This window comes from Chelonia mydas, chromosome 26, assembly GCF_015237465.2.
Source record: "Chelonia mydas isolate rCheMyd1 chromosome 26, rCheMyd1.pri.v2, whole genome shotgun sequence".
NCBI classification, from domain to species: domain Eukaryota; kingdom Metazoa; phylum Chordata; order Testudines; family Cheloniidae; genus Chelonia; species Chelonia mydas.
In genome coordinates this window covers 7,480,450-7,495,601 of record NC_057859.1, presented here as the reverse complement: position 1 = coordinate 7,495,601, position 15,152 = coordinate 7,480,450, and the positions used below count along the sequence as shown (strand labels likewise).

Here is a 15,152-nt window from a genome sequence, read left to right as displayed (position 1 = left end):
CTGAGATGGTCAATTTCACTAGTTCTCCAGGTGTCTTACAATCATCCAGGAGAGAGACCAGACCTCCATTTCTAGTGTAAAATACGAACAGGTTTATTTATCTATTTTTAATGGGAAAACATCTTTCAGGCCCTACTCATCACACACCATAAAGAGGGGGAGGGCAGGAAGGGCTCACCTGTAAAGGAGTGTCTACACGACAAGCGGGAGGGGTGATACCAGCACTTAAGCCAGAGCAGTGCTGGCTAGCTTGGTGAGGTGTGCCTACATGTGCTGCAGTCATACCTTCCAGTTGTAGTGTAGACATAGAAGACCACTCAATTTCTTAGGGCTGGATGGTGTACTTTGCAGGAAGGATGGGGGGGCTACTTGGGGTTCACGAGCAAAAGCTAGTCTTTAGCAACCCTAAATTCCCCCCTCATCGCCTGACCTGGTCAAGAGAATGACAGGTCCCAAAAAGATAAGTTCTAGTGGTGAGTCCTGAGTGGCTGCAGAAGAGGAAAGATCGGGAACAGAGACCTAATCTACACCCACCTTTGCACCGGTTTTGTTAAACTGATGCAAATCCTGGTGTGGACACTCTTAAGCGTGGTTTAGTAGAAGGTCATTCCGAACTGATTTAGGCTTATTACAGTTCAGCTTCTCTCCAACTGCAATAAGACTGTCCAGTCAGCTTTTTGCACTAGTTTAACAAACTTGATTTATAAAACAAGCCCACACCTTTATTAATCTGGTGCAGATTTCCATGTAGACAAGCCAAGTTAATTTATTTCTCCTTCTTCCCATAGAACTCCAGGGGCTTGTCTAATCTGGGAAAACGGGTGGTGATTTAAAACACCACTTAGCAGCTAGTGTAGACACAGACAGAGCTGTTTACAAATGTGTTAGCTGGTCAGGGTGAGATCCTCACCCACCTAACTAGAGTGGGTCAAAACTTTGCCATCAAAACCGGTTTCGTGGAAAATTGAGGTTTTGACATTTTTCCAAAACAGCGTCTGCTTTCCATGGAAAATTTCAGCTTCATTTTGAAAAACCACGACACCCCCACAATGTAAATGTTTTGGCCATTTTCCATTTGGAAATGCCATCACAGTGCCTCATGCCCCCCATCGGCTCTATGGGCCAGATTCCTCAGCTGAACTACATCTCCCATGCTGCACCACCCTGCCTCAGCTGGCAGGGAGACTGTGCACATTGTAATTCATAATGCTTTCCTACCTTAACCTCTGCATTCTAATGCCTATTACAGAGCAGCAGCTGGTGTAACTCATTGGTGTTCCGTGTGGTCCCCTTCTTCTAGCCCCATCACTTGATTAGTTACACAAGGCAGCCTGCAGCAATTAAAGGAGGGAGAGAATTAAATGGCACAATTGTTTTTATAGAAAAGCAAAAACAAATAAACCCACATTTCAATTTAATACAAACATCTTCATGGTTTTAACACAGAGACTTAAACTTAGCATTCGCCATCCATCATCCCATCTGTATTCCTGGCAGCCATAGCAAGCTCTCTGTTTTTAGACTGAAACCCATTAGCGAGGCCACAGCTGATCAAGTGCAGGCTTTCTGGGCTACATTCAACCATGGAGGCCCTGTCGAATAGAGTCTGGACTCTGCCAATACACAGAGAAATGTTATTTCCACCCCCCACCCGCCCAACCCTTGTCCATGTGAAACTGCCATAAACTCACTCACATGTGCAGGAGTTCATGCTGTGTTTTGCTAGAAGGCAGTGCCACATATCTCTGACACACACTGGACAAACAGAAGCCAACAGGGCCACATCTTGCATTACCCTCATTCTAGTCAACATCCTGCCCTCAGATCATAGCACGTTCTCCACTTAGCCCCCAGCGCTGCCATCAAGGGCTTAACCCCCACACAACTTTTACCCTATGCAAGTGAGAGGCTACGCTGGTCCTTTTGTTACAGCAGAGGATTAGGAGCTGCATTTGAATGCCAGTTACAGGGCAACAGCACTTCAATTTCTTTGGCAAAGTTGAAGGTGTTTTGAACAAGTAAAACCCTAGACAGCTTTCATTCTATGACACAAAAAGGAAAAACAAAAAAACCCTCAAAATATTTGGTTGAGATGAAAAACTGGAAAAATCTTACACACAAAAACCCTGAAAATTGCCTTAAAAAAAAGTTTTGAATGAAAAATTTCAGCCAGGTCTATTAAGAGCCAATGGGCATGATTTTCAGAGATGCTGCAGCTCCCATTGACATCAGCTGGAACTGTGGTCTGCCCACAAAAATAAGGCCCCATAGTTTTAGGGTTAAACCCTCTTATCAGCATGTAAGCCAACAACTTACTTGAATTCTTAGTCTTCCTTGGGGAAGTGCTGTAGCTTGCCACTCTGAATAGCCATCCGCTGTTGAAATGGAAGCTACCTTCCTCTCGCTCCCACAAAGCAACATGATGGAAAAGGCAACTGACGATGCATGTCTACTTGTTCCAGGCGAATCTAAGCATAATTGCAAAAATCAATTCCATTTTTCTTTCAATAATTAAGCCAGACACATTTTAATTTGACAAACATGTTGGACTTCTTTCCCCAAACAGGCAACTTCATTGTCACCACATTTGTTTAATTCTAATTCAAGAGATCTTTGAAAAATATCAACCCTAATCCTATTTAAATTACAGCTTTTGTGGTTTCATAGTTAGGATTCAAAAGAAAATATAATATAACCCTCAGGTTTGGGGATAAGTGAAAGACCAGGCCTTTGCTAGAGGGAAACAAAGAGGTAGTGGTGTAGGGTGTTAGTAAAGAGAAAGGGGAGATATCTAAGAACTTGTTAGACTTTGGACTGCTTAGGTCAGGCTTTGGTCAATCTTCTTACATTGGCCAGACAGCCTTGTCAAAACGTTACCATGGTAACTGCAAAAAAGCTGGGGTAGGGGTGTAAAAAGAAGTGTTTCATATTTAAATAAGAGTAAATGTGCATATTACATCCAAGAAACTATGTTGAAAGAATGTTAAAGTTGCACAACCAAGCACCCAAAAATTAAGACATGCCAGAATTGAAGTTGCCTGGGCAACCTGTCAAGGTCCCCAGCCACTCTTTGTCCTCCACCCACCTGCCCCTACCCAACAGCATCCCACACACGCCCCTTGCCTCTGATTTTTATAGGTGATGAGTACTGATAACTCTCACTGAGTTAACTGAGTGCTTAGCACTTCTGAAATACCATGCCCATAAAATGGGGTCTATATACACATGGCTACACACACACTTACTTTCAGATGTCTAGACATTGTGGGTGCCTAACTTGATATACCTTACAGGGGGTCAGTTTTTCAGAAAGGGCTGAGCACCTGCCCCTTTAAAGGGGTTTCAAGTTGGCCATCTAAAAATCACGAGTTGTTTTTGAAAATCTGGTTCGCTCCGTGTGAGGTTACATTACTATAAACACCCTACCTCGTTAAAATCCTTCCTAGCCTGCTAGGTGAATTCCATGAGTAACTCTGAGTTCTTTTCCCTACAAGGCAGGGAGAAATGTAAAGCGCCCATTGCTGTGTAGTGTCTATTGTTATTATTAAATTACACACACTGAAGAAGCCTATCACCATAGCATCTGGGTATTCTTGGTGCTTGATATATATATAAATAAATAAAATTCTCCAACTTTGTGACAATTTTAATCAAGTGTTTCAGTTGATAATTGCAAGCTGTGAAGGCTAATACAATAAGGCTCATCTCTAATTCTTTTTCCATTTCCCTCCAAGAAAAAAAAAACCCTCTGGGATAATGACTCTGCTTTCTATATTCCCAACCCATCAGGGAGTGTCCTGCATTGAACCACCTTTATTGAAAAGTTACATCGATTCAATATATAGTAATACAGGCAAAAATAATTACAGCTTTGCTAGCAGTGTAAGACCTTAATCCAAACCTCGCAAACATTCAATAAAAAGTGGTACAGGCTGGGAAATAGGCTTTTGACAACACAGCCCCAAAGGGAAGTGGGGGGAAGAGGGTGGGGCAGAAGAGAAAGCAGCAGATCCAAGCCGTTTACTTGAGCTGTGGAAAGAAGTGTGTGCACATGGGGTGTGTGGAGAGAAAATATTCTTAAAATCTACTTACTCATTGCCACAGGAACAGCTGGAGCTGCAATATTCAGATGGAAGTGTCAGGGGCAATTAGAGCTCTGCCCAGCACTAGGAGAAATGAGTTTAATTGGTATCGCTGCCCTTTGTATCAGTAAAAATATTAGCCCAATGCTCTGGACTGTACGGCCTCTTTTTTTTTTAAATTAAAGCAATAATGAATTTTGTCAATGTAATTATTCTGACAACTCTCCCCCCTTAAAAAGAATCCAGGGCCTGGTTCACACCCAAAGTTGCATCAGTTTAAATGTTAAACTGATTTAATTAAACCAGCAAACCTTTGTCTAGAGCCACTCTTACATTAGTTTAGCCAGTGCCACTTGTGTATGCAGACATACCCCAACTGTGTTTCTTTTCTATACGGAAGGAGGAGGAGAAGAAGAGACTTGTTAATGCACAGGGAAGCGCACTGTCTGGAGTCTGTTTCCAGCTGTGGCACTAACCATCCTTTGCCAGCCCATAGAACAAGGATCACGCCACCTTTTTGGGGGATGGGAAGCGCCTTAACACATCATGGGCATTAACAGAAATGGTCACTTCACCTCTTAATGGCTTGGTCTCCCTCACTGTAATGTAGGAATAAGAATACCTACCTACATGGACTTGTGTTTTTGTAAATGCTTTTAAGATCCTTGCATGAAAAATGCAAAGGAATTCTTAGAGACACAAGGTGGGGGAGATCATATCTTTTATTGGACCAACTTCTGGATCCATAGGTCCTACAGATGCCTATAGGGTGACCAGACAGCAGATGTGAAAAATCGGAACAGGGGGTGGGGAGTATTAGGAGCCAAAATAAGAAAAAAAATGAAAAATCGGGACTGTCCATATAAAAACCGGGACATCTGGTCACCCTAGATGCGTATCACAATATGTGGAGGACCACATCTGTTGCACTAAATGCCCCAGTCACAGCTACGTGGGTGAAACCAGACAATCACGACGCTCTCATGTGAACTCTCAGAGAAAAATGATGGAAAGGCAAAAACACCCTATCGCCCATGAGTGAACACTTTTCACAAAATGATCGCTCCACATGGGACCTCTCAGTCCTTGTCCTCAAAGGAAACCTTCACAACACCTTCCAAAAAAAAGAGAGAGCCTGGGACCTTAAATTCATAACTTTACAAGACGCTAAAAATAGTCTGAATAAAGACACTGGATTTATGGCTTATTACAACAATCTATAACCCACTATCCCCCCGGTTTTGTGGTCCTATGACCACAGCGGTGTTAACAGGCCATTTCACCTTGAATGGTCTCTTAGAATGTTTGTTAATTGCTTATGCTAACCAAACTGTTCCACCTTGTATTTAGCTGTGACACACTGAGGGCTGGTCGACACTAGGAATTTACAGCAAGCATAGCTACCTTGCTCAAGGGTGTGAAAAATTCACATGCCTGACCAATGTAGTTAAATCGACCGAACTCCCAACGTAGACAGCGCTAGGTCAGGGAGGTGGATTACCTGCACTGACAGGAGATCCCCTCCCATTGGCGTAAGTAGGGTCTACACTGAAGCGCTACGGCTGCGGTGGTGGTGATGAGCTGCGTAGACAAGCCCTTAAGCGCTACAGCGGTGCAGTTGTAGCATCACTGTTGTGGTTTAAGTGTAGACATACCCAGAGTCCCTCTCCCAGACCAGAAGAATTCTGTGTAGCTGGAAAGCTTGTCTCTCTTACCAACAGAAGTTGGTCCAGTAAAAGATATCACCTCACCCACCTTGTCTCATTAATATCCTGGGACCAAGATGGCTACAACAGCACTGCAAACAGGGAATTCTTAGCCAATTTTTTTTTTTTTTTTTTTAAGAAAGATTTCACTCAGCAGCAACAATTAATCTAGACTGATCAGTTTCACTCTCTCTTTCTGTCTCTGTGCCCTAAAATTGCAGGGTAGCTTTATTCCTCGTCATCATTTCTGAACACAAAAACATTTCTTTACATATAATGCTAAATGATCCCAATTGTGGGCCGGATCTCCAGCTGCTTAAAATCAATGTAGTTCCACTAAAGTAAATGGAGTTATGCCATCTGAAGTTCTTACCCTATTCCTGCAATTTATTTTAACACAAACATAAGGGTGAAATTCAAGGCTCTGCAAAGACAGGACTTTAAGTACATGAATAATCTGACTGATTTCAATGGGCATACATCTTTGTAGAATGAGGGCTTTACACTGAAACAAGGCCCCTTTGAAAACATGACCCACTAGCTTTTGTTTTAAATATATATAAACAAAACAAAACAAAACAAAAACTTACCCAACGAAGCCTTTGGGAACAGTACCAGTTCCTGGCAGCTTAAAATGCTCCGGTTGTCTGTTAGGAAAGACACAGCTTCAATTAAAGCCAGTGAGAGTGACTAGTAAATAGTTTACCTGTGTCCAGTGTTCTGCGAACGTGCCCGGTAAACTACAGCAATTCAGACAAAGGGGATAAACCAAGAGAAAGAGAGGCTGGTGGATAATTTCTGCTGAAGCTAAATGGACAAAATCCAGTTCTGGTCACTCTCAGATGAAAGGGGAAAGGCAGCCCTGGGCCCAGATCCTGTCGGTGCTTCAGGTGCACAGCTCCCATTTGATTCCATGTTACCACTGCCCAGTCACAGCTTAACCAGTTCTGCAAGTGAGAAATTTGAAGGTGGGGCATGGGGGAAGGAGAATGGAAGACCCAAGCCGAGTTTTGACCCCCAAAAAGAGAGAAGGGCCAGACGTTACATGAACTCTGCTAAGGACATTGCTACTGGTTTTACAGATACTGTGGTGATGGGCAGCAGTATAAAACTCTAACAATGATGGATGACCTCCCTCTCAATAAACCAGTATTCATTGCTAAGCATCATCATCTGACTAGGTACCCTTAAAAGGAAATCTTGGTTTTTTTTTTAAAAAAAAGTAAGCAGTTTATACAGCGCTAATTCAAAATAAGTAATTCAAGTCAAGGGATGGGAACTCATTCTCTGCCTCACTAGGGTTTAGGGGGAGATGGGGAAGTTATATTGAATGTAGTGGAGAGGAAAGGAGCTGGATTAACAGCTCTGGAGACAAAACCTTGTAACTTGTGCACAGAAGGAAAACAGGATGGGAAGTGGCAGTGCGAGCTTCTCCCAAGTTGCCCTACTACGATGTGTGACCCCCGTTCTGGAGGGGCCACCTCTAGGGGGCTGGAAGCGGGGTTGTTTTCATGCGTCGTCCATCTTCGGCCACTCTGCTGTGACCGCTCACCCAGGGATCTGGTGGTCGTGGTATGTTTTGACACCTGAGCCTACATTTTGAGAAGTGATTCGTGATTTCAGGGGCCCAACCTCAGACCCCCAAAAGGGGGCCGATTTTCAGGGAGGGCCGAGCACCCACCCTATGAACATCAGGCCATTTGAAGGCGTCTCAAGCTGGGCACCATGCTGAAGCCACCAACTCACTTCATTTAGCCAACAAACAGCATCAGAAGGCAAGAACTTTTGGAGGAGTTTATTCTCAAGGAGTGGTTCATTCACTGCTTGTGACAAGCGGGTTGGTCACATGATGCTAACATCTCTTTTCAGGCTGCTAACTGGCACTAAAAGAAGCTGAAGGGTCAATGCGGTCCCTGGGCACTGGTGCACCTCAGTCCCTCCTATTCTCTGCCTATAACACAATAGTTTAGTCGCCTGTGGGCTGTAATACTTTGGTCTAATTTCAGTTGTTGGGTTTACTGTGCGGGTGCTGGGTGGGGTTGGCGGCCTGTGATACACAGGAGGTCAGACGAGATGATCTGATGGTCCCTCCTGGCCTTAAACTCTATGACTAATAAACTTGCCTAATATTACTTTTCCACGGATAGTAGCCATGGGGATATTTGATCACAGGTGGGAGAGGAAGTGGCTCACCTGTCAATTTCTCTATTAAGGCTTGGCTCACAATTCTGCATTCATAAAAGAGCCGCCAAAGTTTCAACCTTGTCAATCTTCATTTTCAGCCATGACTGGTCTTGTCGTTCCCCCGATGTAAAAGAAGAGGACATTTTGCTTTTTTTTTGTTTTTGTTTTTCATTTTTCTTTTACAGCACAAAACTACTTATTGTGATGGACCACTTAAAAAAAAAAAGCACTACAAGCTCTTTTTTGGGGGAAAGCCACACCCGGAAAAAATAAAAGGAACAACTGCTACAAATCGGACAAGACAGGAGTCTGGATCTTTTACGCATTCCACGTTTCCTATGTAGCCACGTCAACTCCTAAAACATTGCAAACAAAGGATCAGCCAAGAGCCAGGATGGACAGCGGTTGGCACGATGGGGTCAGAAACGCAAGGTCTTTTTTGACGGACATGAAACCTTCCTAACGTTTGTAAAATACGAAAAGGGAAAAAAAAGTTGGCAAAGGATTCAAGCTTGATATTTTGGATACTATTTGTTTTACTTTGTAGGGGAAAAAAAGTTGAAGTTTCTATTTTCTATGGAGCCTTTCAGATACCAATTTAGTTTATGCAGAAACAAACAAACAACAAAACAGGGTACCAGCATGGAAGAATTTCTAGGACAAACTGACATGAATGATGGAACTTTTGGTGTATGTGTGTGTTTACTTATAGTTTAACCTCTTTAAAAAAAAATGTAAGATGTTTTACAATTATTTAAATAAACTTGTAACTTATTGTATGTAGAGGTAGCAATTAAGACCTTTTTTGGACTTTTTCCTCCTGTTGTACAATGAAGAAAAAAAAAGATGCAAAAACGTAGTGACAAGTTTAAGAGACGTACTCTTATTGCTGCCGTTGCTCTTCTCTTCTTTCCCTCGCCCCCTGTTGAGCCACGTGCAAGGCTGTGTAGGGTTCTTTCTGATTAACGCATCACAAACTTTTATACGCATTGCAGTATATATATAAGCCAGTAGTTAATGTAAGAATTTTATCCACATCTTTTCCCTCCTTCTCCATCTTTTGCTTCACTTAAGATTTTCAGGTACTGGGGTAAGGTGGTTAGTTTCAAAGACCCTACTGGTAAATGAATGGCTTCTAAGTGTTTGAACAAATCAGGTTTTCATGTGATGATGAGTTTATTTTTCAAATTTTCACATGAACAGGAGGGGGATCGGAAAGGTTCTCTAAATGATTGTTTTCCACGAAGTTATGGCAGACTTACAAAATAGGATTACATTTTATATTAAGGGTGCAGTCATAAAGGGTTACGTAATAACAACAATGAATAATACCACCTAACTCTGTTATAGCACTTTTCATCAGTAAATTGGAAAATGCTTCTTCATCTTTAATGTATTTAATGAGTAATACATTTCAGTAAAGGGTCATTCAATTGTTGTGCAAGCCAATAGGTTATTTATGCCATCTTCCACTGATGGTCTTATAACTAGAGCTAGTTGTAGTCAAACAATGCTAAGTATTTTTAATGGGAAAAAACCCACCAGATTTGTTTGGTTCAAAATTTTCAGCATTTCAACAAAGAAACAAAAAAGAAAAATTTTACTTGTTTCGTTTTCCATTTTCTGTTTCCAAATGGAAAAAAGAAGGAAACACAAGGGGAGGGGAAAAAGCCACACCAATGAGAATTTTTTGGTTTCCTGAGGAAAAATGAAAAAACAATCAAGAAAATTGCCATTTAGTTGAAGAGCCATTTTTCATCGAAAAGTTTTCAACCAGCTCTTCTTAGGAGTGTCTTTAACATACACTAGGTATGGTTGGAACATTCTTATTACATCTATTAAGAATGTATTTAACTATTTACAAATGCACCCTTAAGATAAAGCAACACCCAAAATTCGATTTGCCCATTTGCCAAGGAGAGTCATTGTGTTTGATGGGTGAGTAAATTATTAGTTTATTCTGTGATCATTTAATATGGTGGAAGGGGAGTGAGTCAACATTCATGACACTTTGGCAGTGCTGAGCTAATGTGTATTTCTATGTTGGGAGTGGATTAGTAATAGGCTATAAAGCCTCAAATCTAACCCAGGTTATTTGTGACTGAAAGCTGCTGTGTCCCCTGACTTTATAGATCTTCGTCTAGTCTCTAGTGGACAGGTGTTTCCATCTCAAGAACCAGCATCATAGGACCATAGCCTTACAAGCAGACACCTGGGTAACTTTACTCATGTATAATGACAGGTTTCAGAGTAACAGCCGTGTTAGTCTGTATTCGTAAAAAGAAAAGGAGTACTTGTGGCACCTTAGAGACTAACCAGTTTATTTGAGCATGAGCTTTCGTGAGCTACAGCTCACTTCATCGGATGCATAGCATATCGTGGAAACTGCAGAAGACATTATATACACACAGAGACCATGAAACAAAACTTCCTCCCACCTCACTCCCCCGCTGGCAACAGCTTATCTAAAGTGATCCTCAAGTAGAGCCATTTCCAGCACAAATCCAGGTTTTCTCACCCTCCCCCCCCCCCCCCCCCCCACACACACACATACAAACTCACTCTCCTGCTGGCAACAGGTTTCAAAGGGGGATGGGCTGTTGCCAGCAGGAGAGTGAGTTTGTATGTGTGTGTGGGGGGGGGGGGGGGAAGGGTGAGAAAACCTGGATTTGTGCTGGAAATGGCTCTACTTGAGGATCACTTTAGATAAGCTGTTGCCAGCGGGGGAGTGAGGTGGGAGGAAGTTTTGTTTCATGGTCTCTGTGTGTATATAATGTTTTCTGCAGTTTCCACGATATGCTATGCATCCGATGAAGTGAGCTGTAGCTCACGAAAGCTCATGCTCAAATAAACTGGTTAGTCTCTAAGGTGCCACAAGTACTCCTTTTCTTTTTACTCATGTAAACAATCCCAATGGAGTCAATGGGATGGATTAGTTACAGTTCTGATCCTGCATTGCACTGCACCGGAGTTGATCCCGCTCGAGGCTCCGTCTTCATGGCGTGTAGTGCAGGATCAGGGCTTATGTGAGACATTTTACTCAACGTGCCTAACTGTTTGCAGGATCTGGCTCTTAATTAGCTCCCAGCGCAGCAGAGAAGCCAAGGAAACTCAAATGATCCCTGTGGGATAGAACTGGGAGGCAGGCAAGGGAGACGCTTGTGTTGCTGCTGACCATGCTGTGGCTGTTTGATAGATGATCAATTAGGTGCTTTTTTCACTGGCATGAAATCCACTTTGAAAAGGGTTTTATTAGCTTTTAAAATCAACACCCCAATTTAAAGAGCAGCATAAGTGGCAATTAAGTGTACCCTGCAGAGGAGAATTGGTTGGGGATATTTGGTGTTCCAGGAGCAGAATCATGAATATGGAGTGAACCAAAGTCTTGTAGTTAGACTAGATAAAATGTCTGAATTCCAGAGAAGGTAAAATAAGATAAAACTTACCATTAACTGTGGTTGTGAGAATTAATGCCTCTGCAGATCCTTTGTGCGCCCTTAGCACCATCTGGGAGTGAACGGGTGACTCTTCTTGAAACCAAATGATCTGCAGAAGAAGGTGAAAGGACCTTACGTGGTAAGGAGTCTTGAGTGAAAGTCTGTACTATTATAAATTCACCGAGATTCACCCTCAATCTGACTAGCCTGGTGACTGTTATATAGCACAAATAATCTAATAATTTTTATATACTCAGAGATCTCAGTATCATAATGAGACTAGAAGGCCACAAATTGATGTTTGAGGCTCCCTTGTCTATACAGAAAATTTGCATTGAGAGCTATAGGAACTGGAATCAAGACTCCCACTGACTTCAGTGAATCAGGCCCTACGTTGCCAAGAGATGGACAAAACTCACTGGGGTATTTTTCACCCCTCACTGTCCACCTGTCATTCTGGGCCTCTCCCATAAATGCTGAAGTGTCTCATGTTTTCCATTCTTTGCCACTGAAGCAGTCCATTTGCTCCATGAAGTGCATAAAGATGTGTGTCCCTGTTTTCGCCTCTCCAACGATTCCCATTGGTTACCTTCAAATACTGGTATCTCTGCTGTCAAAAGGAGATGGAGCCAGTCTTAGAACTTCTGTGCACAAAGAAAATCCTGGATATGGATTTCTAGACCATATGCTGGGAAGCAGCTGCTTGCTAGTTAGAGCTATTGAAATTTTTTAATTAAATAATTTCATCTATTGCTCAAAACTTTTCATTGGAAATATTTCATGAAAATACTAGCCTGCTAATTGTTCAAAATGTGCTTTTTTGATTGGTCATCTTAGATATATTGAAAAAAAACCTGCCAATTTTGAAAAGAGAAAAAGAAAATCAGACCATTGAAACAAACGCTTCTAAAATTTTCAAAATTCCTGTGGCATTTAAAAAAAAAAGTTATTTTGATTAACTCTATTTGCTAGTCACCCTCTACCTGGAAAGTCAGGAGTACAATTTAGACCTAAAGAAAACCCCCCTAGAAGACTCTCTCAAGTACCTAGAGAAAGAGAAATATGAATGTAGCTGCCCACAGAGTGAACAAAAAGGACGTCTTAGCTTGATTTGAGCTGACCAAAAGTAATGAAATTAACATAGCCATGATTTAGAATATGAATTTTGCTCATGCGTAGAAAGCATCTTGTTCAACTTGTTGGCAGCTTTACGTGGAAAAACATGTGTAAATAAAAACAACCAGAAATCCTTGATCACGAAACAAGGACTTTGGCAGTGGCAAAAAGTAAAAAAAATTAATGTGTAAATTTGTGTGTAAGGATTTTTTTTTTAAAAAAGGAATAAACTAATCAGTCCTTTTTTTAGTCATTGCTGTTTAAGAATTCTCTACCAAGTTTCCTTTTTGACACTAGAAAGACAAGTGTTGCGATAGGTAGTTACAAATTTTATCATAACTTTGAAAGAGTATGTTTTATTTCATTATTTATCTTGTTATAGCATCTTTATTCTCCCTATTTCTTTGCACATTTTCAATATGCATGGTTTTAAAAGACCGTTCTCTCCCTTTTGTAAAATAATTTCTCCCCATTGTATAGTTCATTTATTTTGTTTTTGTTTTTTTGCTTTGTCAGTTATTATATACGGTATGAAGTTGCTATGCACAGAGCTTTTTGTAAAGATAGCTTTTTTTTGTTTACTGTTTTTAATGGTCCTACTTATTGAAGAATATCTTGTTTGTAAAATGAATATGTCTACTTCAGTTTTAAACTTTAAATTATCCTAACAAAAAAAAATAAAATTTTTGTACTGTAAAAAGAATGGTCTGAAAGTTTCTGAACGTCAAATAGCCTTTATTATGAATTTCTTCTTCTATTTGTGGATCTATCTAGGTATTTCTGTGGTAGTAAGATGCTCATTTTTAAACAGCACAAGTAATTGACGATTACAACAGGTTACCAAGGGAGGCGGGAAATTTGCCATCATGTGAAGTCTTTCAATCAATACTAGATGTTTTTCTAAAAGAAAGGTTCAACCCCAAGTTTTGGGCTAGATGCAGAAATCTTTGGCAGACTACATGACCGTAATGATCATTTCTAGCCTTCACATTTATTGGCGCTGCCTTAAAAATGGGGTTATATTTCCCTTTACTGGGGGAGAGGGGTCAAACTTCAACACATTCAAATATTTGACGAACCCTACAGACGAAAACTCATTTCCCAGAAGCTGGATAGGGTTTTAATGATTATCTATTAAAGGACAGATTTCAGTTAGAGGCATAGAGGGTTTTTGTTTGTTTTCTCTTGTCCTTTTGAGCTGGCAAGCAGCAAGTCATTGACTAGAGCTGATCAAATAGGAAAAAAAATATGAAATTTTTTCCATTAAAAATAAAAGTGCCTGGTTTGATGAGACTTATGGGTCATATTATTTGATATGACCCATGGTCATGTGGGCTACCCTGTGTCTTTAGGTAGAACCCTGAGGAAGGGTTCTACCCTCAGCTGCAGTAGCCCAGGAGACATGATGACTCAGACTTTGAGTCGCTATTCCCTCTTGTTTCATTATGTGCATATTAATTTGCTGCTGCTGGCCTAAATCAATAATAAATGACCAGACTCCCTGCACCAGCTCAGCTGTGATGACCAGCAAGTGGGTTGAAAGGAAGAACCTTAGCCCTAATCATTCCCACTCACCTGCTCCTGGGAGGGAGTATGGAGGCATGCAACACATTCTTACCCTTATGCCTCTAGATCCAAGGTCTTGGGTAACCCATGTAGGTAGCTCGTAAAAAAAAAAAAAAAAGCTGGTTGTTTCTTATGAGAAATTTTGAAAAAAGAAAGGTGAAGGGAGGAGGGTCTTTTGAAACCTCCTGTTCAATTCCTCTTCCCCCCACCCAATCAAAAAACCCAAAATCTGAAGATGGCACATCTGGTTTGGGGAGGGGGGGGGGGAGAAGGGCTTGGTTTACAAAAACTGAACATTTTTCAGTGTTTTTGTCAAAACAAAATCAGAAAGTTTTGAATGAATTTTTTTTTTTTTGCAAACATTTTCACTTAGGGGAGGAAAAAGCCATTTCCCCTCACACAGAGTTTTGGCAGAAGTTTGTTGACAAGCTCTAGTTCAAGACAGAATCTGGCACTGGTGAGTGTTCAGACATTATATTTATACACACAGACACACATATGAAACCTCTGGAAGTGTCATCCAAAAACTGACAGGGGGAAATGCATTTTTCAATCATTTGTTCGAGGAACAGAAACAATAGCCATGCGTCCTTGTTAACAAACCACGCAACCCCAACTGTCAAAGCGAAGAACCCATCAACTTGTCATGAGTCGAGCTACACCAATTTATACCTGCTGAGGATCTGGCCCAGAATATTTAAGATTAAGCTTGACACTTTTTTTTTTTTTTTTAAATATAGGCTGCTGGAATGTGACGGTAAGCAAAGACTTCTAGGGATATAATTACACATTTAGTTTGAAAGGGATTCCTAGTCTATGGCAGTGACCTAGTTTTTAGATGCAAGGGGGGAGAGCTCATTGTGATGGTGCAGAAAGCCCGGAAATTCGCTACGCTGTGCTACCAATTTGTAATCTCTTTTGAGAAATTTTTGATGTACAAGCACACTGTGCGCTTGTGATATGTTATCAGACTGACCTTTAGAAACCCCCCACCTGAGTCACAGCAAATTCCAAACAAAATGCTGCGGGGAGGGGAGAAATGCATGGAAATCTCACGGCTA

General features: G+C 41.3%; 1 protein-coding gene across 1 annotated transcript in view; it reads left to right on the top strand.

Annotated features, from left to right (window-relative positions):
• The window catches only part of EBF2 (EBF transcription factor 2), a 175,497-nt gene extending 167,249 nt beyond the window's left edge, over positions 1–8,248 (top strand). The window contains exon 16 of the mRNA XM_037886163.2: positions 8,071–8,248. Within this exon, the coding sequence (XP_037742091.1) occupies positions 8,071–8,102 (32 nt within the window). The 3' untranslated portion in view covers positions 8,103–8,248. The remainder of the gene's footprint in view (positions 1–8,070) is intronic.
• The last annotated feature ends 6,904 nt before the right edge of the window (positions 8,249–15,152 follow it).